Source organism: Felis catus, chromosome E1 (genome assembly GCF_018350175.1).
Source record: "Felis catus isolate Fca126 chromosome E1, F.catus_Fca126_mat1.0, whole genome shotgun sequence".
Classification (NCBI taxonomy): Eukaryota; Metazoa; Chordata; class Mammalia; order Carnivora; family Felidae; genus Felis; species Felis catus.
The window spans coordinates 43,671,158-43,695,644 of record NC_058381.1 but is presented as its reverse complement, the minus strand read 5'-3'; the positions used below and the strand labels follow the sequence as shown (position 1 = coordinate 43,695,644).

At 46.4% G+C, this 24,487-nt stretch overlaps 3 protein-coding genes across 51 annotated transcripts in view; all 3 read left to right on the top strand.

The window, feature by feature from the left end:
- Positions 1 to 24,487, top strand: part of LOC105260083 (RAD52 motif-containing protein 1-like) — a 345,360-nt gene that overhangs the window by 121,012 nt on the left and 199,861 nt on the right. For 48 of the 49 annotated variants that reach the window (XM_045044315.1, XM_045044311.1, XM_045044309.1 and 45 more), the window contains 4 exons: positions 16,809 to 16,988; positions 20,322 to 20,444; positions 21,270 to 21,438; positions 22,392 to 22,490. In XM_045044315.1, coding sequence (XP_044900250.1) covers positions 16,809 to 16,988; positions 20,322 to 20,444; positions 21,270 to 21,438; positions 22,392 to 22,490 — 571 coding nt within the window. The remainder of the gene's footprint in view (positions 1 to 16,808; positions 16,989 to 20,321; positions 20,445 to 21,269; positions 21,439 to 22,391; positions 22,491 to 24,487) is intronic. The other variant, XM_045044304.1, reaches the window with a different exon arrangement.
- On the top strand, positions 1,177 to 4,773 carry LOC123382045 (leucine-rich repeat-containing protein 37A2-like). Its single transcript, XM_045045022.1, is given in 4 exon segments — positions 1,177 to 1,309; positions 1,657 to 3,299; positions 3,678 to 3,746; positions 3,749 to 4,773. Coding segments are annotated over 4 exon segments (2,064 nt in total). The 3' UTR covers positions 3,968 to 4,773.
- LOC123382044 (lysozyme-like protein 6) lies at positions 8,406 to 14,720 on the top strand. Its single transcript, XM_045045021.1, has 4 exons — positions 8,406 to 8,456; positions 11,532 to 11,790; positions 12,684 to 12,762; positions 14,053 to 14,720. The coding sequence occupies exons 1-4, from the start codon at positions 8,406 to 8,408 to the stop codon at positions 14,120 to 14,122; spliced, it is 459 nt and encodes a 152-aa protein (XP_044900956.1). The 3' UTR covers positions 14,123 to 14,720.

Sequence of the window (24,487 nt, the reverse complement as noted above, 5' to 3'; positions counted from 1 at the left end):
TGTACACAAGCTGTACGCTTGACCTTCATGTAGTTGGAAGCTCTGGATGGTTCTCTCAGTAAAGCTAGAAATCTGGAAATGAAAGGAAATGAAAGCAAAGTAGGCATTTGACCAAAGTTTCTTTATACCTTCTGCATTTTAAAACCTCAAGTATCATTCTGTTGATTTTTTTGAACGCCCCACAGTGGCATCTCTCTCATACCTGGAAAATCTCTTAACCTATACCCCACATCTCTGCCCAAATTTAAGCAAAGAACCAGGGTGGACTTAGCGGGTCTCGTTTTTAGTTTTTTCTGTCTAGAGCTTATGTTACGGGAGGTGCGATATAGGGGAGCAGGGACCAAACAAAGGAATTGGTGGGTGGGCGGAGAGGGCGTGTCCAGATGAGGACCTGCTAGTGACGGGTGTTGTCCGGTGCATATGTGATGGTAGCAAGAACTCAAGCCCAATGAAGACGTAGAAGGAGGAAGACTTGTGCTCCCTCTGCCCCCGAAGCAGGACAGGGTGGGGTATGTGAAAGCCAGGAGTCGCACTAGAGCTGCACACAGTTTAGCCGAGTATCTTCCAGCCTTGGCTTTTCTTTTCTTTCTTTTTTTTTTTTTTTTAAATAATGGTCATTTTCATTTTTTTTTTCAACGTTTATTTATTTTTGGGACAGAGAGAGACAGAGCATGAACGGGGGAGGGGCAGAGAGAGAGGGAGACACAGAATCGGAAACAGGCTCCAGGCTCTGAGCCATCAGCCCAGAGCCTGACGCGGGGCTCGAACTCACGGACCGCGAGATCGTGACCTGGCTGAAGTTGGACGCTTAACCGACTGCGTCACCCAGGCGCCCCCAGCCTTGGCTTTTCTTGAGGCCTGGGCAATCGGCCCTTAGGGACCAATGGAATAACTCTAAATATAGTTATTCACACTATGGAATGTTCTGAGGAAATAGCTACTTTTTCAAAAAACATCTTTTTCTCCTTTGGTGGTTGCCAATCGTAGGTCCAAGTTTGAGTTCGTCTCCTCTCTAAATGGCGCTCAAGTATTTGCTGATTCTTAATTTGCTTGACTGGGATGCATGACTGTGCACTGACAAAGAGCTGTGCTATCAGTCTTTCATTATCAAAACTCATCTCTCCTTCTTCTTCGACAGATCAGGAAGTATACCTAAGGAATGCAGAAGGATCATTCATGAAGGTATTGAAAGCTCGAAAGAAGAGGGCCAGCACGGAGCTGACTATTGAGCCAGAGAAGGCATCCTCAGACATAGATCGACTCCGTTTGTCAGCCTTTATGAATGAGCAGCTAGACTTCAATGACAAAAGTGATGTCATTAGTGCACTGAATTACATATCGCCTTATTTCTCGGAGGGCAATCTAGAAGACGTAGAATCAACGCTGTTACCGTTCATTAAATTTCTGTTTTCAAATGTGCAAGAGGGAGACAAGCCCGTGGGTCACTCGATGAACGACACAGGGGACCCTTCTCTTAAACCTGGATCCAACAATTCAACTTACAAGAATAAACTGAGAAAACTCTACTTTCTGGAAAATTTGTTAGATGCAGAAATTCAGGAAAAAATTGATGAGGTGAAAAAGAAAGAAAAAACGGCCATGCTTATACATTCCAGCCTTTTAGGTCCCAAGTTTAAACGTCAAATCTTTCCAAAGAAATTGGAAACTGCCCACCGCAGGAGAAGAGCCTAGACGAGGTTGAGAGTGTGAGGAAAAAGTTCCTGAGAGTGAACAAGGTCATCAAGGGCCCAAAGGGCATACGGAAAAGGCACTTAAAAGAACTGAGACGTCAGAACATCCAGAGGACACAGAACGCCCAGCCGTCTGTGGAGAACATGGCCAAGGAAAGAAGGCTCAGGAGACCATCCCCAGGGGAGCTTCACGTGGCACACAGGCCCAGCAAATTAGTGGGAAGCTCCTTCAATACAGAGCCTTCGTTCGTAGATGAGCACAAGGCAGCGGTCTCTTCTTTCATGAAGCAATACATTCTGGACAGGCCTTCTGCCATCCCCGCTCCCAAGGAGAGAAGCATCAGGAGACCATCCCCAGGGGAGCTTCACGTGGCGCACAGGCCCAGCAAATTAGTGGGAAGCTCCGTCAATACAGAGCCTTCGTTCGTAGATGAGCACAAGGCAGCGGTCTCTTCTTTCATGAAGCAATACATTCTGGACAGGCCTTCTGTCACCCCCGCTCCCAAGGAGAGAAGCCTCAGGAGACCAATCCCAGGGGAGCTTCACGTGGCGCACAGGCCCAGCAAATTAGTGGGAAGCTCCTTCAATACAGAGCCTTCGTTCGTAGATGAGCACAAGGCAGCGGTCTCTTCCTTCATGAAGCAATACTCTTTGGGCAGGCCTTCTGCCACCCCTGCTCCAAAATCCCCACCTGACGTGAAAAAAAAATCAAAAGACTTCATGTACAGCGTTTTTGTTTTAGAAGATGCAAATGCTAGAGTTAGAAATATGAAGGCTTTCGGACCAGCCCCACACCCCAGAAAAACACACCGCTTTCATAAAAGTCGCTCCCGTGTGGTCCACAGAACACCCAAGGCCAAACTGAATCGAAAGTCCAGAAAGGAAAGTTCACTCAGTAATAGACAGCTGCTTGCAAAGAGGCCTCCATCCTCTGCAGTCAGGAGCCTCGTAAATTCCCCTTCACGAGAGGATTTTTCATCTCCGGGAGAACTGAGTCCTCAGAAAAATCCTTTTCCAGAATTATTTGCTCCTTCAGGAACTTACAGAGAAAACACTACTGCAGAGAACACTACTGCCCAAAATGTTTCTGACGAAAATATTTCTACAGGAAACACTACTGTGCCAGAACAAACCCTCCCTGAATTCACAAACCCTAAGAATCTTTCCACTGCTAATTCTACTGTTACTGCAGACAACTCTACGCCGACCGTTAAACAAACCAATGATACACAATGGGAATACCACAATGCGGGCACTGGCTTGCCCCCAAAAGCCACAGGCTTCACTGTGTCAAAGCTCTCGTCCTCAGGTGATCTGTTTGAAATTCAGTTAAACCAGCAGCTACAGTCCCTCATCCCCAACAATGACGCGAGAAGCCTCATTTCTCATGTTATCCGGACTTTGAAAATGGACTGCTCTGAGACCCACGTGCAGCTGGCCTGTGCCAAGCTCATCTCCAGAACAGGCCTCCTGATGAAGCTTCTCAGCGAGCAGCGAGAAGTAAAGGTGTCCAAGGCAGAGTGGGATACGGACCAATGGGAAAATGCGAATTATATCAATGAGAGCACAGAAGTCCAGAGTGAACAGAGAGGGCAGGAGTCAAGGGAGGTGAGGATAAATCCCAAAATGTGGGGTCTCGACATTTAGGTGGTTTAGGACATGGACCCAAGCACAAGGACCAGGGGCTCCTGGTCCGGGTCTTGGCCACATAATTTGGGCTAAGGCAGTGATCTGCCACTTTGCTCATTTAGGAAACAGTGCCGCTGTTCCCAGAGTAGACAAAAAGAGGACCTAACATACAAGATACATAAATTCTTGAAGAAAATGCTAATGATTAAGATTACATATCACATTAGATTTGGTATATTCCTTAAGAGCCTAGAAGCGATTCATCGGAAAGAATGGGGTTTTAGAGTCGTTAAAGAATAGTTAACTTTCATCCTATCTCTGTTTCCTAAAAAAAATGTTCTTTCCCTTTTTTTTTAGCTCACAAAAGAAGTTCCAGGCTATGGCTATACCAACAAACTCATCTTGGCAATATCTGTGACTGGTAGTAGTTTGTGATGGTTTTGATCCTAGTTTTCTGACTCATTGAGGTAAGGAGAACAATTAATTCCGATTCCCAGACTATATTCCTTCTTTATAATAGATTCAGAACCCACAAACTGAAAATCAAAGCCACTTTCCCACCTATCACGACTTGATATCCCTCTTCAGTCTGGAGGACTGAGATATGCTTTGTCCTTTTATTGCAAAGTATATTCCAGGGATTTTAAAAGGAACCCCACTGCCGGGAGACATCTGTGGATTGTAACCAAGATAACAAGCCATTAGCTTGTTCTGAGACATTAGGTCTAAGAAGGCCACAGTTGACACGATAGTAAAATTTCTTCAACTCAAAAAAAGTATGTCGATTCGATGCACTCACCAGTCATCCTCCTACTACCACTGATTTCTTTCCTCGTTGGCTAAAATGATGAGAGAGAAATAGTCTTCACCTCCACGGAGCCATCAGTCATCTTGGAAGAAAGGGCATGGCTTAGAGATAAAAGCGTCATCTTGTTGATTAATTAGATGTACCTACAGCTCTCTCCTCCACTTTGCAAGGCATTGTGTAAACAGGTTCAGTTAAAACCCTGCAGCTAAAATCCTGCATCAGGCTACTCAAAGCTTGTCATAATTACAGTTGCCTATTCCTGGAGCTTGCCTGTTTACCTTTTATTCAATTATGTATGAATTGAATACATATTCAATATATTTATTCAAATATACATCCTACTCTTGTCCTTGACTTTAAAACAGTGCTGCTGTTTAGGTTTCTGGTAGACACTTTTCTTTTCCTCCTCCCAAGAATTTTTATTAGGAATTATCTGTTGACTGTGATCGGAGAGACAGTCAGTAAAATGGATTACGAGCTGCACACAAGTTAGGTGTTATTGAAGAGTCAAAGGACTATTAAACAAATTCCTGTCCTAGGAAAAGTTATCCTCTCACTGGGTAGAGAAGACCTAACATGCAAAGGAATGAATAAAGATTTGGAGGGAGTGGTTATTGTGATGGGTAACTGTGATCATGTTTTCCTCCAAAACAGATTTGTTATCATAGAGCAGCAGCCAAGGAAGGTAAAGAAGGAAGCTCAAGGTAAATATTAGTCTGGCAATCGTTAAAGTAGAATTTTAGAACTAGATTTTCAAACTCATCTATTTCAATCCCCTTGTTTTACAGCCAGGAAATCACCAAAGGCAGAAAGAATACATATTTGGCCTAATGCTTTGCCTGGATCCAGCAAAGTTAGCTGCCCAGCCAAACCCGAGTTAGAATGGGGCTGGCACAGAGCACCTGCCCACTAGACCTTTAAAGAAAGATCGTGGGGGGCCGGGGGTGGAAATGTTCAGACCCGTTCCTGCTGGCGGTGGGCATCGGGCCTGGCCACAGACCTTCTCAGAGGCTCTGGACAAGGGATAGGGAGGGCCAAAAGTCGTGGGGTGAAGGGGCTAGTCTTCAAGCATGATGGAAGGTGGAATACATGAGACCCTCCCATAAAGTGGGGGGGGGGACTTCCTTCTTCCTCCTTCTGGTTTTCAAGGCCCCGCTCTCCATTCCCTTTATCCAGACCCAATAGAATTTGAACTGGGAGAGACCTTAGATAATCATTTATCTCTTCCTTTTATAATAATGAGATGGAGAAGGAGAAAAGGAAGATGTCTTGCCGGACGGTGGTATCACTAGTACCACTAGAACCAGAAAGAAGATGGTTCCTTTCCAGTTGGGCACGTCTCTGACTACACTGGTCTTGGGCTGTGAACTGCATTTTATGTCACAACTCAGTGCACACATACCGTATAGACCTAAGTACCTTCTAAAACAAACTTACCGTACACTCTGATTCTTTCTGTTCTGTTTTTTTTAAGTTTGTTATTTATTTGGGGGGGGGGGTGGAGCAGAGAGAGAGAGAGAGAGAGAGAGAATCCCAAGCAGGTTCTACACACTATCAGCACAGAGCCAGACACAGGGCTCAATGTCACAATCTGTGAGATCATCACTTGAGGCAAAATCAAGACTTGGGCTGCTCCCCTGACTGAGCCACCCAGGTACCCCCTATTCCGTTTGTATTCAAAAAGAGTATTTTGTGTTTTAGCGCTAGCCATGTGTTTTAAGGTGATTTCACGACTCACTCCCTCATCTGCCTGCAGTGTGAAAGTCAGTGAGCTAGATAACTGCTGGTTGGACTCAGGCATTCACTCGGTGCGATTCATCTCGTAAGCTAAAGCAGCTAGGAAAATAGAAACACCTCCCCACCCGCCAGCAAATGATGCCTGGGAGGCTAAGCCTGGCGGGGACTGATGTAAAATGCTTCTGGAGAGAGTTAGGTGCTTCTGCCGTGTGGTCACCCAGTTTGTTGACTGCACAAGGGCACTTGGCCAAGGGCCAGAAGGTGAGCAGGGTGAAAATCCTGCCTATACTTCATGTCAAGTTACATACAAAGGTCTCCCAGGGACACTGTGGGGCCATTATGGACAGACACAGGAAAATTCTGAAAGCCCAGCATGTATGGAATTATTTCTGAGATCCCAGGTCTGTGTTGATTTTGCTTGCTAATAAGACTGGAGAAATACATTGTGAGAGGCATGGAAAATGGTACGAATCACTAATTGTCTGTGTGTGTGTTTCCTTCAAGGGGCTTCTTTGGATCTCTGCCGCGTAAGAGACGCTCAAAGGAAAGTGACAATCAGGTAAATCTGAGGAGGATAAAGTACCGTGGCTGGAGAAGGCAGGGGAAACAGACCTAACATTGTCCTTTCTGTTTTCTAGGAGGGCTTTTTGTGGAGAAGGCGGCCACTTTGGCTTAGGGACATATACAGACCTCTCAATGCCACACGCAAGAAACACATGGCACAGAAGCTACACGACAAGGATTCTTCAGACGAAGATGAGATTTTCCAGATGGAACTAGGGTACGTGATTGGGGAAGATTTTCTCTAAAATGGGGAAATTATGAAGAGTTGAATTGTTCCTTTCGAGAGTCAAAGCCTTGGCATTCTTCTCCTTTTCCCAGGGAGGCTGGCAAAGCCACAGCAGAGAAGGCCACAGGTTCCACTACTGAAGAGCTGGGGGACGAGAGTGAGACACTATGTGAGGTTGTCACAGAGTGAACGCCGTCCTGCCTCAGGCCACCTACAAAGTTTACTTTCCGATACTGGCTTCTCAGCATTGCTTGTAAAATCCTTTTTTTCTCCTATTGAAATGTCTAAATCCATACCCAATTCTAGCCACGTGGTAAGGAACTAAAACGTAAACAGTTCAATATTTATCTACAGACAACAGGGGCCACAGGCGAGAGAAGCAGGACTGAAGCCAGGGTCCCTCGTGGTAGCCAGTATTTCCACAAGACACAGTCTGGGCCAAGTAGGGTGACTGGGGCGTCTTTCCCTCATTTCCCTGATACAGTCAGTCTCTGGAAACTGGAGAACGTATCTTCAAGGGGCTTAGACTATTAAGTGAATTAACAGCTTATTCTGGTGCTCTCTCCCCTGGCTCACCAAATACCAGTTATCCACAACGCGCTTGACCCACTGCCCATAGAGGATCGTCTCTTTCTGGCCCCTCCGTAAGGTCTCTGGGGTTGCCAGTATATTTGGATCGCTGAGCCTACCTCCACTGTCGGGCTGAGGCCTGTCTTTCTTCCCAAGAGCTCGAACTCAGACACAAAATGTGTAGTTGCAAGTAGGGTGTTCCTCAACCTTACAAGCTAGTAGATAATTCCCATTGGGTTTTTTTGTTTGTTTTCTTTAAAAAAAAAAAAAAGTCCCCACCCTCAGAGAGCTGGCAGGGAGATACTGGAGGGTTAGAGTAAAGAATGTGTGAGAGCAGTAATTACCCAGGACTGCCCTGCTCAGGCCTTTATTTCAGAAAACTTATTGGCGGGGGCACTTACTGGTCACCTGTACCACACTAGCCTCTGCTGACCCCACTGAGGGTCGGATGCGTGCGGCTGGGCTCTCTCCAGTTCAGCCCAGCACCACACCTACCACTGCTTTCCTACCCAGCTCGGATCAGGGCTGCACGATTCCAAGAGATAATGCAGCACAACGTGCAGAAGACGCAAACATCCCTCCACTTCTGCAGAGGAGGGCGTTAACCAGTCACATTTGGGATGTTAGGAGGAGTCGGGGTGCCTGGGTGGCTCCGTCCGTTGAGCATCCGACTTTGGCTCAGGTCATGACCTCATGGTGTGGGAGTTTGAGCCCTGCATTGGACTCTCTGCTGTCAGCACAGAGCCCACTTCAGATCCTCTGTCCCTCCCCCCAGCTCACACACTGTCTCTCAAAAATAGATAAACATTACAAATAATGAAGTCATCTATACTTTCTGAGTAAATGAATGACAGATTTTAGAAAAAGGACGTCAGAGTCAAAATACAGTAGTGAATCAAAGAAATCCTGAATGAACAAGATTTGATAATCGCTTTTCTTAATGTCTGTTTATTTTGAAAGAGAGCAAGGGGGGAGGGGCAGAGAGAGAGGGAGAGAAAGAGCCCCAAGCGGGCTCCGTGCTCAGTGTGGAACCCGATGGGAGGGACTGGATCTTACGACCGTGAGATCACAGCCTGAGATGAAATCAAGAGTCGGATGCTTAACCGACTGAGCCACCCAGGCGCCCCTGACAATCTCTTTAGATGCCCCCAAATAAATGCTGGTGGCGTAGCGATAGGTGATGGAATATGGCACCAACCGCTGGCCACCAACAGAGTCCCCCAAGGGGACAGTAGGACTGGGGCACAGCCCAGCAGGTTTGGCAGGGTTGGTAGGAACGGTTCCAAGCGGAGTGATTGGCCCATCAGTGCCTCTTGGGCGTTATTAGCTTGCTGCTGCTGGGCAAGGACACCTGTTCTCCTGGTGCCTGCTCCCGTTCCCCCAGCGTTTTAGTGAGAATGGCCACCAAGTGTCTGTCTCTGTGTGGTGACTTCAGTGAGCCAACAAATAACTGTGTTGAAAGCACGAGACTAGAGAGTAACAGTCATCGGAAGCAGCAGCAGCAGCTAGGTCACTATTTGCTTACTTGGTGTCAAGGCCTGGGTTGGGCGTGTTGCAGTCTTAATTTCGCCCAACAGTCCGTGAAAACACACTTTATTATCCCCATCTGGCAGATAAGGGGACAGGGCTTAAAGGATGTAGGTGACCTGTTCAGGTGCCCAAAGCCGCAAATCCAAAACTGCCAGGTAGGAGTTTAATCCAGGCCTGTTAACTCCAAAGCCTGCTGACGGTTATACTGCCCTGCTGCAGGGTGCAGGGGTACAGAGACGTCTAAGCCATGGTTACCATCAAAGAATCAATAATTAGAACTATGAGGATGGTGGCAGCTACTGTTTGTTGAGCACCTGCTTTGAGCCAGGCGCACTACCAGGCCCTGTAGTCACTCTTAGGTCACAAGGGCAGAAACTCCTCATGCCAGCTCAAACTCCTTAATGAGCTGGGTGGAGCGGGGGCTGGTGGTGACTTTTTGAATAAGAGAGGTGGACACAGAGACAGAGCTGACGAGAAACCAAGAAGACCCATCTGTGCATCGTTGGGCTTCCCGAAGTGTGGGCCGGGATTCTAGGCAACTCCATTCTCCTATTTTGGAATATTTCCAGTAGCGCAAATGTGGTTCATAAAGTGAAGCTTAGAAAATGTTGTTTCTATAACACTACCTCAAATTTGCACAATACTTATTAGTCTCAAATGCTACCCTGCCATATTTCTTTTAATTTTTTTAATGTTTATTTTTGAGAGAGAGAGAGAGCATGCGGGCAGAGAGAGAGGGAGACACAGATGTGAAGCAGGCTCCAGGCTCTGAGCTGTCAGCACAGAGCCCGATGCGGGGCTCGAACCCATGAACCACGAGATTATGACCCTCTCTGCCACTCCTCCACTCACACTCTATGTCTCTGTCTCTTGCTCTCTCCAAAATAAACATTTAAAAAAATTTTTTTAAAACAACAATAAGCATTTATTCCTCAAAAAACGTCTTTTTTAATGTTTAATTTGAAGAGAGAACAAGAGAGAGAGTACAAGCAGGGGAGGGGCAGAGAGGGAGACATAGGATCTGAAGCAGGCTCCAGGCTCTGAGCTGTCAGCACAGAGCCCAATGCAGGGCCCGAAGCCATGAATGGTGAGACCATGACCTGAGCCAAAGTCAGACGATCGACCAACTGAGCCACCCAGGTGCCCCATTCCTCAAAAGTTTTGAGTCAAAATTTCGGGAATAGCTTGGGCACTTCTGCCCCTGGGTCTTTGGTGAGATTCTCAAGATATCACAGGGCTGCAGTCATCTGAAGGCTTGACTGAGTCGGAGGGGTCCGCTTCCAAGGTGGTTCACTCACTTAACATGGCTGTCAAGGGGGTTGGAGGGAGGCCTCAGATCCTTGCCATATGAGCCTGCCCACATGCTGTTTGACTGAATGTCCTCACAGCATGATGGCTGGGTGCCTCCAAAGTGAGTGATCTGAGAAAGAGAGACAGAAATGACAGAAGGTATCCTTCCTATGACCTCACCTCAGACGACACAGAGCAGCACTTAGCAGTGACTTAGTCACTAAATCCAGTTCACATTCAAGGGGTGGGAATTGAGACCCCACCTTTTAAAGAGAGAAGAGTCGGGGTGCCTGGGTGGCTCAGTTGGTTAAGCGTCTGGCTTCAACTCAGGTCACGATCTCGCGGTCCATGAGTTCGAGCCCTGCGTCAGGCTCTGGGCTGATGGCTCAGAGCCTGGAGCCTGCTTCAGATTCTGTGTCTCCCTCTCTCTCTGCCCCTCCCCCGTTCATGCTCTGTCTCCGTCTCAAAAATAAATAAACGTTAAAAAAAATAAAAATAGAGAAGAGTCAAAGAATTTGTGAACATATTTTATTTTATTTTTTTATTTTTTTCCAGCACTCATTCAGTAGATCTTTATTTTTTTCATTATATGAAATTTATTGTCAAATTGGTTTCCATACAACACCCAGTGCTCATCCCAAAAGGTGCCCTCCTCGATACCCATCACCCACCCTCCCCTCCCTCCCATTCCTCTTCTGCTCCTGGTCACCCCCTATGTGGCCATCTTTCCATCATTCATCTTTCGACCCAAGTTCAAAAGGCAGACTTCCCCGAGAAGCCCCTCCCAACATTCTATATTCCTTTCACAATTGTTAACTGAGCACTTACTATGTACCGGGAACTATTTTAGGGGCTGGGGACAGAGACATCAACAAAGCCCCTTCCTTCACAGTGTTCGCATTCTGGGGGAGAGGCGAGTCCCAAACACACACACAAACCTATGAAGCACTTCCTGGTGGTGATAAATGTTATGCAGCAGAATAAAGCCAGGGGAGTGAGAGGTAACCTTGTCCTTGAAGGGGAAGTCAAGGAATACCTCTCTGAGGAGGTGACATTGAGCAGCACTGAATGAGGCAAAGGACCGGGTCGCCCAAATGTCCGGGGAAGAGCATTCCAAGCAGAGGGAGCAAGCAGTGCAAAGGCTTCGTCCTCCATGGTGGGGCTAGCGTCCTTCTGCCCAGATCTTGCACACACCTGTCTTGTGCTGTCCTTTTCGTTTTATCTTGTCTTACGGTCCTTTAAGGTGTGTGTCTTCATTCTTGTACTATAGGCCCTCTGAAGGCACCAGCTGCCTTTGACCCAGCTAAATGTCCCTCACTGGGTTTTGCACGGGTCACGGCACACAGTAGGCGATCATCAAGTGCAGGAGACGCGGATGGACAGCGGGATGATGAGCGGTTGTACTGAGGGGCAGGTGGATGGACCGAAGGGCGAGGGGAGAAGCTAATGGGTGTTTCCAGCCAGCTTGCCCCATCTAGCCTCTTAGGCCTTGTTCCTTTCTTCGGCTTCCCCGTCTCCCTTTCTCCTCCGTATCCTTTGTCCCTCAGTTCAGAGCCCTCTAAAAACCTTCTTCTCCCTGTTCGAAGGGCTGTGCCTGGCTTTTGTGGAGAGCAACTTCAACCTGTCAAAGGTAAATGAAAATGCAGACGGCAGCTTCGACTATGGCATCTTCCAGATCAACAGCCACTACTGGTGCAATGATTACAAGAGTCACTCGGAAAACATTTGCCACGAGGACTGCAAAGGTCTGGCCGGGGTCTCAGGGTGGGAGAGGTGAGAGGATGAGTGGGGTCTACTCACAGGACTTCTCTTCCCACTCCAAACCTGGGAATGCACCCAGAGGGATGGCCTGAGGAGTCCAGGAATGCCTTTGCTGAGCAGAGGATTTGACTAGTGGCTACGATGCCCCTCCGGTTAGGAGATTCTCCGGGGTGCAGGCTCCAGAAAGGCTCTGCACACCCAGTAGCAGAGGACAGCAGCGGCCAACATTTATCGAGAGTGTGTTATATACTAAGCACTTCACATGCCAGCTTGTCATGCGGTGGAAACTCTTATGATCCCCGCTTTACAGACGAGCAAACTGAGGCTCATAGAACCAGTGCTGAATGCCAGACTGGTGGCCCTGAAGGCTCAGCTCTAACCCTCAAGTACTGACTTTGTTTGGTTAATGGCCTGGTTGATTCGAGGCCAAGGGCAAACTCCCCACCTCAGAGCCACTGCTGGAGGCTCCACAGGTCCATGACTTTGCCCCTTACTCCCTCTTTCGTACTCTGATCAACATCCCTGCACTCTTCACCTGAAGAGCCTCTCTCATTAGGCAAGGTTTACCTTGGCCTCTGTGCTGCCTGTTTTGACATTTCCTTTCCCTAGAAACCCTCAAACGTGGCGTGAACCAGCATGTACCCTAGCTAGGATGTGTGGTAGTAAACATACATTTACTCCTGCCCCTCCTGCCCCTACCCCTAGCCACCCTTGACCTCTAGCAGCCATTGTGGGGATATCTCAATGGGCCTCTGGGAGGGAGCCCTTGCCTAATCTGGAAGGACTCAGCCCCTGGGGGGCAGGGAGAGCCAGTGTCTGCCTCGGTCTCTGGGACTGTCCTCTGTGTTCTCACGGGTGTTCTCTGTCTCCCCTTCAGAACTGCTGAGCCCCGATCTTCTCTCAACCATCAACTGTGTGAAAAAGATGGTGTCTGGAGCAGGGGGAATGAAGAACTGGTGAGGAGGTCACTGTGGGACTAAGTTAGCAGGCAGAGCCCCAAGAAGGATGTAGTGACAGGAGGGGACAGGAGGCAAGGACTCGACCCCTTCTAACCGTCTAGAAAAACGTGGGAGAGCGGCGGGGCTCGGAACTGGGACTTACAAGACTTGGGATCTGGGTCTTTCTCTGATGTTGTATTAAAACCGCTTTGGACACAGTAGCAAAGCAACTTGAGTTAGCTGAGGGAGATGGCTTCGGAGGGGACAAGGTGTCTCACCGAGCTTGCCCAAGGGGTCTCTTCTCGGGAAGAGAACGGAGGCGGAGCTGGGAACTGTCAGTGTGGCTCTCCTGACAAGTTTCTGCCTCCTCGTGCATTTCCTTCACTACTTTCTTTGTAGAGCAGTATATTCTGCTCCACATTCCAGAGGACAGATCGTGGCTGCCCCCAAGCTAACGGGCTAATGTTCTGAGCAGTCACGGAGACTGGCTAGTCTCAGCCCCAGAGTCCAAGGGGCTGGGATAGAGAATCTGATTGGCTCAGCTTGGACCCATCATCCCCGCGTGGTTCAATGAGCTGTAGGTGTGGGAGCAGTTAAGCAGTACCATCATGCTGGCCACGGGTGGGGGGTGGGGCTGGCCCTCTCCATAATTCGCAGCAACATTTTCTATAAAAGGTGCGTAGCTCCTCAGCTGAGCAAATACCCCCAAAGCTGTCAGCTTCCCAATGGGAGACAGTGCAATGGTTGCTTCACTTTTCTGAGCTTCAGATTGGAGATAGATGATAGATAGATAGATAGATAGATAGATAGATAGATAAGTTGCCTCTACAGGTGCCTGTGAGGATGGAGGGGGTTAAGTGCCTTGTCTACTCTAGGAACACCATGCAGAAGAGACGCTGACGGCTATTAGGGATGACCCTCTCTGGAGGGAGAGTCGATAGTTGCCCCTGAGATTGACGGATTGGTTATTTATGTATGTATGTATGTATGTATGTATGTATGTATTTATCTTTCTGTGTGTTTAGTGACTCTCAGCCTTGTAAAATGGTGCGCTCCCCCTTCGGGGCCAGAGGAGGATTTGAAAACGTGGGAGCATACTGGACGGGGGGAGGAGCCAAACACCACAGATAAGAGAAATTTAAAGGAAGGCTCAGAGGGGCCACAGGGGGACAGACCAGAGAGCGAGCAGTGAAGGGGGTTCTGTGCATTGCCGTGCTGTGCTGTGCTGTGCGTTCACTAAGTGCTGGGTCATGGATGTGGAGAAGGAGCTACTAAGTAGGAAGCAAGAACCCAGCCTTCTCTCCACAGGGTGGCATGGAGGTTGCACTGTGCCGGCCGGCCACTCTCCTACTGGATGACGGGGTGTCACAAGGAATGAGACAGGCGTGGAGTCCTTCCAGCGTTCCTCTTCTCGCCTGGGGATTCTTCATGCCTTCTTCCTCTTGCCTCCACTTCACGTGATTTTCTTTCCTTCCCATGTTCAAAAAGGACTGACCGGAGCCCCAGGAATAAATGGGTTTCTAGGGCTTTCTCCTTGTACCCATCCAGGCCCAGGCCCCTGGTTCCTGACTGTCAATCGCAAACCAAGAGAGGACCACAGTGAAGAAGTTGTTCTATTTGGGGAATTGTTAAAGCATTCCTTGTGCAAAGAACGTGTTGATTTATTCATTTTTAATTCCAGATATCTTCGAGTACCTAGTATGGCAGGAGGGTGGTAGGGACTAGAAGAAGGAAGGTAAATCGTAACTATTGGTCTTGAGGTGTTCACCATCTGCCTGGAGAAGCAGAGACATACACGAATACTGGCTACAGCGAATGAGTGGATACATACAATGAATACATGGTGCTGATGTGGAGTCGAACCTGCAAAATGACAACGCAAAGACAGAAAAGGGGCAGTTGGAGGAATGTTCCACCCATGGCTACAATCGGAACTGCCTGAATAAACTGTCCCACCTGGGCCACTGCTGTCCCTACTTCTGAGCCTTAACTGCTTCAGCTCTGAAGTGAGAGATTTGACATTTGAGCGGTTCCCAGACTTTTGGACTTCACAGACCAGTAAAACACGAAAAAAGTTAAGGCCATGTTAACATTTCCAACTTTTTATTTTAATGCCCAAGAAAGACTATTAATCACAACTATCCTCTATCAGCATCTCCTCATAAAACAGTTTTTAGCATGAAAAATGAAGGTCAGGGTGCCCGGATGGCTCAGTTGGTTGACCGTCGGACTTCCGCTCAGGTCACGATCTTGCGGTTTGTGGGTTTGAGCGCCGGCGAGGGGCTCTGTGCCGACAGCTCAGAGCCTGGAGGCCGCTTCGGAGTCCGTGTCTCCCTCTCTCTCTCTGCCCCTCCCCCATTCGCACATGCATGCTCTCTCTCTCTCAAAAATAAATAATATTAAAATCATTTTTTAAATGAGGGTCATATTTATAGGATAATGGAATAGATTTTGTTTTGTGAAAATATTTTTTTTAACCCTGCTTATATTACCTTGTCTTGCTTTGGCAAGGACTGGTGAAACCTTCACCACAGACCAGCAGCAGTCTGAAGGCCACTGTTTAGAAACCTCAGGAGACTGGTTTTGTAAGGCCCCTTCTGGCTCAGACATTCTAGGATTAAAATAAGGATCATTAGGACCTACTTTCCCTCTCAGTGTGTCAGTCCTCAACATAGCTATTTGGATGCCGAGAACGGCCCTTCTGCACAAGCACCATGAGCTCCAATATTGGTGCCCTACCTGGCCTCACTCTTTGATTTTTTCAAATTTATCTCTCCTCCTTACCCTGCTTGCCAAACTCCCACATCATCTCACCCCAACAAGCACACACGTACACCAATTCATCAAAATCACGTAGGGAAATCAGGGAATGCTTTTTAAGGATTTCATTAACGGCTTCATGACTTATAGTTTGATTTGTATATTTAACATTCATGAAAACATTCTTAAGCCAAAGGATTGCATCTTTAGTGGTCATTTCCCACACAACGTAGAGAAATCCAAATTTTTTCAGTTCAGTAGGTAACTTACTAACTGCTAGTAGTCTAAATCTTCTCCCGGAGTGAAGAGGAAGAAGGCTGCCATAAAATTGTCCACACCCAGGGATCCTGTAAGCTCACCCTTTAGACCCTACTGTAAAAATACACTTGACTAACGGTGCCTGGGTGGCTCAGTCAGTTAAGCGTCCAACTTCAGCCCAGGTCGTGATCTCACAGTTTGTGAGTTTGAGCCCTGCTTGGGGCTCTGTGCTGACACCCTGGAGCCTGCTTCGGAGTGTGTGTGTGTGCGCGCCTCTGATTCTCCGCTGCTTGCACTCTGTCTCTCAATAATAAATAAATATTAAAAAAAAATTTTTTTTAAATACACTTGACTAGAAACACTAAATTCTACGACATTGAGACAATGGAGCTGCCAGGGAGAAAGTAGAGGCAGAGACCCGCCCAAGAGCGGGAGGGGCGAAGGAGAGGTCCGGGGGACAGCCCCCGCCCCACCCCGCGGCGAGCTGGCCCCGCCCCTCGTACGAGCCCCTTTTTAAAACGCGCGGGCGCGCCTTGCGCAGGCGCGGGGCCACTTAAACCTTAGTCGTGCCTGCGCCTTGGTGGTAGGATGGCGGAATTGGTCTCTTTTACGGTTCCCACCGAGAGTGACAAAACCTTGCTGGTGTGGGAGCTGAGTTCTGGACCCACGGCCGAGGCCTTGCATGTGAGCCGGGCCGGGAGGGAGGGAGGCAGGGAGGGAGACACCCCCGCCTCCCCGTGACCGGGAGTCTCAGAGTCTGGCGCTGAGCGCCTCGCGCGCCTTGTAGTCTCCGCCGAGAGGAATCTTAGTTCTAAAAGGGACCTTTGCAGTCTCAGCCCCGACAGATTTTTGAGAGGTAACTCTCAACAGCCAGCACATGTTGCCTTCTAATGCTTCTCGAATCCTAGGATTTCAGAGGCAAATCTTTTCAACGAAATGAGAAGTGCTTTGGGTTGCGTGTGCAGGAGGGCTTAGGGAATAGAAGGCAGTTTTGCTTCCTGGGCGCGAAATTTCATGCACTTACTTGGCGTGGGACCACCCCACAGCATTCTCTGTTCGCAGTATTCTCCCAGTTTGGCCTTCTGTATTCGGTCCGAGTCTTCCCGAACGCTGCAGTGGCCCGTCCTGGTTTCTACGCCATCATCAAGTTTTACTCAGCAAGGGATGCTCACAGAGCCCGAAAGGCATGCGACCAGAAGCAGCTTTTTCAGAATTCTCCAGTGAAGGTGGGTCCAAGTAGGAAATTCCTAACTCCACTGGGACGAAGGGTTGAATTCAGCAATAATAGACCAGGGTTGGTATACCACTGTAGTTTACAGAATGCTTTTAGATGCACTGCTACACTGATCCTCCGGTTTCCCTGGGTTTTTGGTTGTTTTGTTATGTTTGTTTTGTTTTCAGATGAAGAAACTCGAACTCAGGATAGTTAAGTGACTTACTTAAGGTTCATGACAGTAACTGGAAGGTAGAGGTCAAACCCAAACTTACTGATGTTCAACCCCGTGTCATTTTTTGGTGCCCTTAATTTAACAAAGCTTCACAAGAAGTCTTGTTTCTATTTACATTATGGGGATTAAAAAAATTTTTTAATAACGTTTTTATTCAGTTTTGAGAAACAGGGCATGAGCAGGGAAGGGGAAGAGAAAGAGGGAGACACAGAATCAGAAGCAAACTTCTAGGCTTTGAGCTGTCAGCTCAGAAGCCGATGTGGGGCTCGAACTCATGAATCCTGAGATCATGACCTGAGCTGAAGTCGGACGCTTAACCGACTGAGCAACCCAGGCCCCCCTCTATTATGTGGATATAAAATGACAGACTCTTTCATCAGTTGTATTATAAAGGATGCTTCATCGTCATTATCATCGTCATCACTCCCAAACTGCCTATTCAGAACTCCCTTCAACTCCTGGGAAAATGGTTAAAACATTCTTTAATACACCACAGAAACTTTATTCCATACCAACATGCTGTGCATTTTGCTTTCCCAGAGCCCCAGAATTATATTTCATGATGAGCCTCAATTCAATCACCATTTCCTTATCAAGGGCCATGTCAACTCCTTTGAGTAAGTTGAGTGAGGCTTAGATTGCCAAACCTTTCACTTTATAATTGTATGTTTTCATCAGCTTTCTCTAACTGGCTTCTTAATCTAGCTACTTCCTATGGACTTGACTGCCTGTTCTTACCCATATGCCCTTCCTTACTGATTTAATCTGGATCGAATCTAAGAATCCTTCTCAAATGTGACTCTGAGTATACTATCTCCACTTGTTCAACACTGTCTTCAATCCTGGCTCCACTCCTATGATTGAAATGATCACGTGTCAGGCATTCCTTAGTTTGCAAGCTTCTAGCCTGTGAAAATGTCACCCAGCCACTCAGCTATTACAGATTATGAAATAATTACTTTGTATCAGTTGTGAGTAATGAGGTGTTTTTCTCTCATTGGACATTAAGACCATTTCACAAATGGATTTTGAGATTTCACAGCATAAAGCCCAAAGTCAATATATAGTTGACAGGAGAGAGCATTCATATTAAATTTCTTTATTTATTTAACACAGAGCCTTGGGTTACCACCCTCCCCCCCCCCCCGCCCGGCTGCTTACTGAAATTATTGCCCAATTTACTTATGTGTTCCTTTATACTTTGGCAAGTACACATAGTTTCTGGTTGTTTTGTCTGTTTGTTTGTTTACCTTTTATGTATTTATGTATTTATGTATTTATAAATACATATTTAAAAAGAACATATTAAAAAAAAGTTTTTTAATGTTTATTTAAAAAAAATTTTTTTAACGTTTATTTATTTTTGAGACAGAGAGAGACAGAGCATGAACAGGGGAGGGGCAGAGAGAGAGGGAGACACAGAATCTGAAACAGGCTCCAGGCCCTGAGCTGTCAGCACAGAGCCCGATGCGGGGCTCGAACTCACAGGCCATGAGATCATGACCTGAGCCGAAGTCGGACGCTTAACCGACCAAGCCACCCAGGCGCCCCTAATGTTTATTTTTGAGAGACAGAGTCAGAGCATGAGCGGGTGAGGGGCAGAGAGAGAGGGAGACACCTAATCGGAAGCAGACTCCAGGCTGTGAGCTGTCAGCACAGAGCCTGACACGGGGCTCGAACTCACAAACTGTGAGAATCATGACCTGAGCTGCAGTCGGATGCCCAACAGACTGAGCCACCCAGACGCCCCAAGAATAACATCTTACAGTAAAATCAAGGAAAGGCCTAAGGCATCTGAGAGCTTTTTTTCAGTAGCATGAAGGAAAACGGTTGCCAACAAGAACTGTGGCAAGGTTATCTAAGGTGACAACTGTCTCTACCACTCAGCGGCTCAAGGCCCTTCTGAAGCTTCCTGGTTGTCCAGAACAGCTCCACTCTGCCTCACCATTAGCCTGTGCTGCACTCAACATTTAAAAGTTCATCTTCATTTCTCCTTCCTAGCAGGCAGCTTCAGTTGGAGAAAGTAATTTCACTTTTTTATCTACTCATCCATTCACTTAATCCATAGACCTGTGCTTGATTCTAGGAATGAGAAAAGAATAAAATATGGTTCCTGCAAGCACTTAAGGAACTGATAAACCAGTGATAGAGGAAGTTGCACAAACAAATCAATAAAGAGTTAATAATACTTTGACTTTTTTGAATTATTTGAATTTTTATGAATATACTAATATACTACACCCCACTTGAAATAGACATTTATTTATTTATTTATTTATTTATTTATTTAACGTTTTTTATTTATTTTTGAGACAGAGAGAGACAGAGCATGAACGGGGGAGGGGCAGAGAGAGAGGGAGACACAGAATTGGAAGCAGGCTCCAGGCTCTGAGCCATCAGCCCAGAGCCCGACGCGGGGCTCGAACTCACGGACGGCGAGATCGTGACCTGAGCCCAAGTCGGCCGCTTAACCGACTGAGCCACCCAGGCGCCCCGAATTAGACATTTAAAAAAAGAACTAGAGGATGTAAGAACTACACTGTAGTGTGTAAGTTACTTAGAGAGTTAACACTGGAGGTATTTGCATTCTCAAAGAAGCTTATTAAGGCAAATGAACCTCTTATTGTTTTATTTGCTTATAAAATTTACAGAAGTATGTATATTCCTTCTTCTAACAGGGGTTAGTAACTTGCGGGGGGTGGGTGCTGCTGATTCAGGTCCTACTCAGGTCCATGTTACCTGCTCTTGAGGTCATATTCTCAAACAGGAGCTACGGGATGAGACAGCAAAAAGTTTACTTCCCTTGCTTACCTACAGCCCTATAATTTGCTTCCAGAGGGCTTCCTTAGTTGCTTTCATCATCACTTTCAATATCAGAGATCACGGAAAGCCGATTAATCAAGGTCCCTGGAAATGATGCAGAAAAGTCTATAGCGTAAAAATAGTACATAGCATTTATTTAGGGTTTATTAGGAGCTGATTTCTTAAAATGTTTCCAGTTTGATCTTCACAACCTCTCTATGAAATAGGTATTGATAAATCTCAGGTGTATCCACAGGAAGCCTCTGTGTCAGGTTATGATATTTTCAGGTCTATTTCTTATGTCTTTAGGTTCGTCTTGGCACCAAACATAAGGCGGTTCAACATCAGGCCCTTGCCCTAAACAGCTCCCAGTGCCAAGAACTGGCAAATTATTACTTTGGTTTCAATGGATGGTCAAAAAGGATCATCAAGGTAAACTTTATAGATTTTCTCTGATTAATTAGAATCATTTCAACACTGAAATTCTGGACTTCAGAGAGGAGAAAACTGGGTTGTGGGGAGATGTGAGAGGCCTCTAACTGGAAGTACCTGAGCCTGCCACCAAGAATTCATAATAATCTCAGTAACTTGGGTGGTGGTGTCCATAATCTTCTCCAGTGTTTGTATGGTGTATAATAAAAACCAATTGTCTTTATCCATTTGTAAGTCTTACTTGATTTTGAAGCTATAGGATACCTCCATTGTGGGTTGGGATTGCTGGAGTTTAGTTTGCATTTTTTTTTTTTAAGAGAGAGAAGCAGATTGAAAGCGGGAGAGGGGCAGAAAGAGAGGGAGAGACAGAATCGGAAGCAGGCTCCAAGCTCTGAGCTGTCAGCACAGAGCTCGACGCGGGTCCCAAACCCATGAACAGTGAGATCACGACATGAGCCGAAGTCGGAAGTTTAACCAACTGAGCCACCCAGGCGCCCCTGGTTTTGTTTTTAATAACAAAACATCTTGAAGCTTACATTCACATCCAAGGAAGGACCTTCCATTTAAAATCCTAACAGCTTGGGGCGCCTGGGTGGCTCAGTCGGTTGAGCCTCTGACTTTGGCTCAGGTCATGATCTCACGGTCTGTGAGTTCGAGCCCCTCGTGGGGCTCTGTGCCGGCCGCTCAGAGCCTGGAGCCTGTTTCGGGTTCTGTGTCTCCCTCTCTCTGCCCCTCCCCTGCTCATGCTCGCTCTCTCTCTCTCTCTCTCTCTCTCTCTCTGTCAAAAATAAATAAACATAAAAAAAAATAATAAAATCCTAACAGCTTCAGGATCTTTCTGACCTTGAAGAAAGGGCAAATGAAGATACTGTGCCACCACTTCAGAAGCAGAGCCTGAAATTCTTCTGTGCTTTAGAGGTGGTGTTGCCATCCTATGAGTGCCGGAGTCCCGGAGCTGGCATGGCCGAGGAGCCTTTGGATAACCTGGAGGAAGGTCCGTTTACACTGGAGGTGGGGTGGGGGTGGAGGGGAGGCAGAATCCCTCTTTCTCTCTAAAAACTCATCTTTTCAGATACATCATCCAGCCCTCCCCCTTGCTAAGCTCCTAAAGCCCTAGGCAGAGTTTTTCTGGCCTACGGTACAGGCTTTTATCTCAGGCAATACCTGAAAGAACCTTTAACTTTAAAATTCTAAAGCTGACTTTCTGCCAAGAAGTTTAGGAGGAGGGAAGTAACGTTTTTCCCATTTGTGGTTAAGAATTCGCCTTGTGCTAAAATAGTCCTTCAAATACATATCTCTTGCAGCCTGCAGTGATCCCAGCAAAGTGATCATCTAAAGATTTAAATAAACTCTTGTGTGAATGTTGAGTCCTTTGCCTCCTATCAAAGGGCTGGAGTGTAAAGAGTCAAATACAGATGCCTAGAAAAGGTATTCCCATTGGTACTGTGTTTTCTCCCAGTGCCTACAGCACGTAGGCTTAGGGTTTTCCGGGAGGGGCAGGGCTGTTAGCAAGGCTAAGGGAGTAAGGCTCCCTTGGGTGATGCCCAGGAAGAGACCAGGGGGTCATGTGCACTACCACCGAACCTTTCTCCCCATGTGACTCCAGCCCTTGATGCACAGGAGAGTAGGGTCTGCAGTAGGGTCTGAAACTATAGTTTCCGCCTGTCCGTTTGAAATCTACGAGCGATGTGAGATCTGTGCCACTTTCTTGGCTTGAGTCTCCCTTTTGGTACTTCCAAAACTTCTGGAGTAGATCAGGGCGGTCAAAATGTGCCCTGCCAGGATATACCTACAGCAGAGTCATTCAGCCCTGTGTTGTGCCTGCCCTTACTTGCTAAGATAATGAACGACGAATCATGGATGTATTTTCACCTTTACACATATAACCCCCAAGTCAGTTATCGTTCAGATAGGCATGTTCAATCCATTTGTTTTGGTTGGATGCAGGGCCATTATCATTTCTTATGAAAAGGCGGACAATCCAGAAGCTTGCTATTCAGAAGGCTGTGTCAGATGCATTCCAGAAACTGTTGATTGTGATTTTAGGTAAGACTTACTTGATTGTCCTTGCAGTATATCAGTTTCAACGAGCCAATAAACTCATTTTGAAAAGTTAATTGGATGAAAACACTTCATATTCTTTTATTCACCAAATGCTTTCAAAGCAGTAGTCTCAAATTTGTTTTTTGTGGCATTTGTGAGAAAAATGACCACAAATATTTTTGTCCCCAGTATATAGATATACAGTGATTTACCTCTGTCCACACAGAAAGTGTTTGACCCAGTCTTCTTTCTTGATTGTTTGCTCATAACACAGAATACTATTGTGAGTATAAGCTTTGGGGGCACGTGTGTGGCTCAATCAGTTAAGCGTCCAATTGTTGATTTCAGCTCAGGTCGTGATCTCACGATTTGTGAGATTGAGCCCCATGTCGGGCTCTGTGCTGACAGCGTGGAGCTTGCTTGGGATTCTTTCCCTACCTCTCTCTCTGCCTCTCCCTGACTCTCACATGCCATGTGCTCTCTCTCTCTCAAAATTTAAAAAACAAAACAAAACAAAAAAAAAACTTTGAAGCTTTGGACGTCTGGTGTTGAATCTTAGCTCTGTCTCCTAGATTTCTTATGCAATTTTAGGTTTTATAGTCAGATTTGAAGTATTTAATCTCTCTAAGCTGCAATTTCTCTATCTGCCAAGTAAAGGTAATCATTCAACTTACCTCATGGGGGATGAATTGTAAGAGCAAATGAGATGATGGAAAAGTTTAAAACTATCCCTGAAACATGGTAAGCAGAGAAAGTATGTTAACTTGTTATCATCGTCTTCCTGTTGGAGAATTTATTAGATTATGTTTTTGGAATCAATTCAGCTTCAGTTTTTTTTTTGGCACTGACCTATTGGGTGAATATGATTCTTATATTAGGGTCAGCTATATTTTTGTGAACCTTGAAAGTGGTCAGGCTATTGAATAGCATCGATTGTGTTCTCTATTGTGTTCTACAATGCTGTGAATGTTACAGGCTGTGCTCCAAGGGAATTTTATAATTAGTAATGAGTCCCCAAACAATCGCCCCCACCCCCACCCCGCCCTCGCCGCTTCACAGTCTTGCAGGCTTAGAGACTAAGAAAGCCTAGCTAAGTTTCAGAGGCCTTATTTGCCCCTAAGAGTTGACCCTGGATTGGTCTCAGGCTTCCAGCCTGGACAGCTCTTGCAGTGAAAGTTGACTTCCCTGGTCATCAGGTAGAATCTCCATTAGCTGTCAATTCTGAGTAACAACCTTTAAGAACCAAACTAAACCTTTGGGTTGCTGACCTCTCCCTAACATGCTATGGTATCCCTTGTACACGATCAAAATGTTGTAGCTGTACTTTGCCTTAAGGGGAATTGTATTGTCTATAAGGGACATGGGCCAGTTTCTGCCAATAAACTGTCCAAGCGCATTCTCTCCCTCCCCCTCCCCCTCTCTCCAAAGCATTGTTCATTGTATCTGGTGGGATTTTGTTTCCGGGGAGTAGACACTGGCCTTGTTTCTAATAGGAAGTATCAGCTATAGTCCATGGTCTCGATTCCAGAACTCACACTGACCTCTACCTAATGCCTTACTGTCTAGTCATCTGATTTTGAACATTGTTGTTTCCATAGTTTTAACTTCCTGTGTCATTATTCCTTAGTTCCTATCTCTTAAGATGATAGCGTTTTTGAACCACACAGTTGTTAACTTCATGTGTATTTTTTCACACATAGTTATGATTAAAAACTGAAGTGTGAGATGAGAAAACTTCTAGGAAAATGCTTTTATTTTCTGCTTTTATAAATAAAAAGAATGTCTAGTTATTGGGTGCTATCATTGTATACAGCTAGTTTTAGAACAAGGAAAATTCTGAATTGATCTTGTTAACTTTATTGATTTTTTAAATGTTTATTTTTGAGAGAGTAAGCAGGGGAGAGGCAGAGAGAGGGGGACAGAGGATCTGAAGTGTGCTCTGGTGCTTACAGCAGAGACCCCGGTATGGGGCTTGAACTCATGAACCATGAGATCATGAC